This window comes from Lathyrus oleraceus, chromosome 5 (assembly GCF_024323335.1).
Source record: "Lathyrus oleraceus cultivar Zhongwan6 chromosome 5, CAAS_Psat_ZW6_1.0, whole genome shotgun sequence".
NCBI lineage: Eukaryota > Viridiplantae > Streptophyta > Magnoliopsida > Fabales > Fabaceae > Lathyrus > Lathyrus oleraceus.
The window spans coordinates 496342054-496344634 of NC_066583.1; the positions used below are offsets into that span (position 1 = coordinate 496342054).

Here is a 2581-nt window from a genome sequence, read left to right on the forward strand (position 1 = left end):
AGTTGTTTTGGCTTGAACAAGGGTATGAGTGCTCCTTCTCATTCTTCTCCATTTCTTAAGGCTCATGGCACATAATTTGCATCATAATTAACAAGTGTTTTGAAGTTTGACCATGGTTTTTGTTTGAAAGTGTGTATAGGTTGATTAGAAAGAGGAAAAAGGGTGTGAAAGGCATGTAAAGGAAGGTGAAGCATGTGAATCAAAAATGAAATTTTTCTTTGATTCAAAGTGAATCACCAAATTTGGTTTGGAGGAAAGTTAACAATTTGCCAAATTAGAATTTGTTTTGGCTCAGATAAGTGATTATTCTAACATGCATTGTAGAGTCATGATGTTAAATACATTTTCATTCAGCGTTTTCATATCTATTGAATGATTTGAGACCTATAAAAGAAAATATCAATTTTTCAATTTTTTTTAATTAAACAGTAACACAGTCATTAAAAAAATATAGGGGTGCAAGGTATAATTTTAGGGCTATAATTTTAGGCCCAATTAATGAGTTTTAGTTTGGTTTTGAAACAATAGCAAAAACCTAAATAACATTTTTTTAAAACCCTAAATATAAAGTGTACTCAACTACAAACCCTTTTCATATTTGAAACATTAGGATTGAACTAATTACGGCATGTGATGCTGAGGACAGAGATAATGGCAGAGAGAATCAGTGAGTTGCATGATTCAATTCTTTGTCACATTCTTTCTTTTCTTCCAACCAAACATGCTGCGACCACAAGCATCCTCTCTAAGAGATGGAAATCATTATGGCTTTCAGTCCTCACTCTCGACTTCGACTGCAAATCCTTCCAAGACATGACCTGCCATGGATATTCTGTACACCAATTGATGCTCTTACGAAAAATTGAACTTCCAATCCTTTTAATGCGTTTCAATTGCATCTACGCTCATGATCATTCAACTCGCAACCAAAACAATATTAATCTATTTGTTTCCTATGTATGAATAGAGGAATTGAGAATCTTAACATTAGCGCTGACATGAAATTACCATCTAGTATTCTTAGTTGCAAGACCCTTAAGGTTCTTAAGTTGAAAGGAATAATAGTGAATGGTTTTTCTCATCAAGTGGATTTTCCTGTTCTTAAAATTCTTCATTTAAAGAGAATGATTTTCGAACGGCATGAATTGCTTGTTAAACTTCTCTCTGGTTGTCAAATACTTGAGGAATTGGAAACCAAATATTTAGGTTTTCGTAATGGTTTGGGTGTTCCAGCGAAAGAGTTTGATGGCTTGTTACCTAGTTTAGTCCGAGCAAAGATTTATTGTCATGATTCTATTATTCCTCTTCATTTGGTTTGCAATGTGGAGACTCTACATATGGAACAGGTATGGCAATATAGATTTTAATTTTCAATTCATGATTTTTTAACTGTAGTCCATAGTTTTAAATTGCAGTTGCGGAAGTGCTTGCACGAGTTGCAATTGCAGTTGGTTATATAAAATTCTCATGTAGTGTCTTGTCACTTGTGTAACTCATGCAGGCACAATTGAAATGTTGCAGTAAACTTCCAATGTTTCATAATCTGACACATGTGAAACTTAAATTTTTCTTTAATATGTGGGGTTGGTTGCAACAAATGCTTGAACAATACCACAAACTTCAAAGTTTAATCATACAGGGTTGTGAATATCAAGACGAAAGTTGGAACAACCAAAGTTGGAACGATCCACCAATCGTTCCAAAGTGTCTTTCATTGCACCTGAGAACATGTTGTCTTGCAGATTGTAAAGGCACCGAATCTGAGCTCCAATTTGCAAAGTATATTTTACAAAATTCGAAAATACTAAAGACTATGAAAATTAAGTATGATTGTTGTGCAGATATAAAAGCAAAACACCAAATGACAGCGGAATTATCTTCATTCGCAAAGGACTCTACTATGTGCGAAGTTGTTTTTGAAAACTTGATAACTAATTCTATTACAGACTAATCCAGAAAACAGCATGCTGTAATTTTATTAAACTTTTTACTTCTCATTTTTAACTTTTTACCTTTGCCCATAAATTATATTATTATATTAATATGTAGAATATAAATAACGGTGTCTGTGTCCTATGATTTGTACATTAGTGGAGTCCTCGTGTTCGTGTCTGTGTCTTATGATTTGTACATTAGTGGAGTCCTCGTGTTCGTGTCTGTGTCCTATGATTTGTACATTAGTGGAGTCCTCGTGTTCGTGTCTGTGTCCTATGATTTGTACATTAGTGGAGTCCTCGTGTTCGTGTCCGTGTCCAGACTTCATAGTTATTTGATATATGATATTCAAATTCTAATATAGTATTAAAGCACTCGTTTTAAATGAGTTTCAATTATGCATAAAAAATTCCAACAATCTTAATTGTAGTTATTTTCTCAAAAACCCTTGTCAGTTTCATTGCAATTTTTTTATGTTACCTTCTTTTATATATATATATATTAACGTCCATTATATGAAAAAATTGCAAGAAAATATAGTAAGATACATGACTTTTATTATTTACGTCCATTAGATTAGAATTGATGACAAATAATAAAAGAAAATATAGTAAGATACATGACTTTTTTCAAAGGAAAATTTTCA

The 2581-nt window shown here is 32.6% G+C and overlaps 1 protein-coding gene across 1 annotated transcript; it reads left to right on the forward strand.

Annotated features, from left to right (window-relative positions):
* Nucleotides 1–998: 998 nt before the first annotated feature.
* LOC127081556 (FBD-associated F-box protein At5g56370-like) lies at nt 999–1951 on the forward strand. The gene is made up of 2 exons (XM_051021801.1): nt 999–1346; nt 1502–1951. Exons 1-2 carry the CDS (start codon nt 999–1001, stop codon nt 1949–1951), a joined length of 798 nt encoding a protein of 265 aa, XP_050877758.1.
* The last annotated feature ends 630 nt before the right edge of the window (nt 1952–2581 follow it).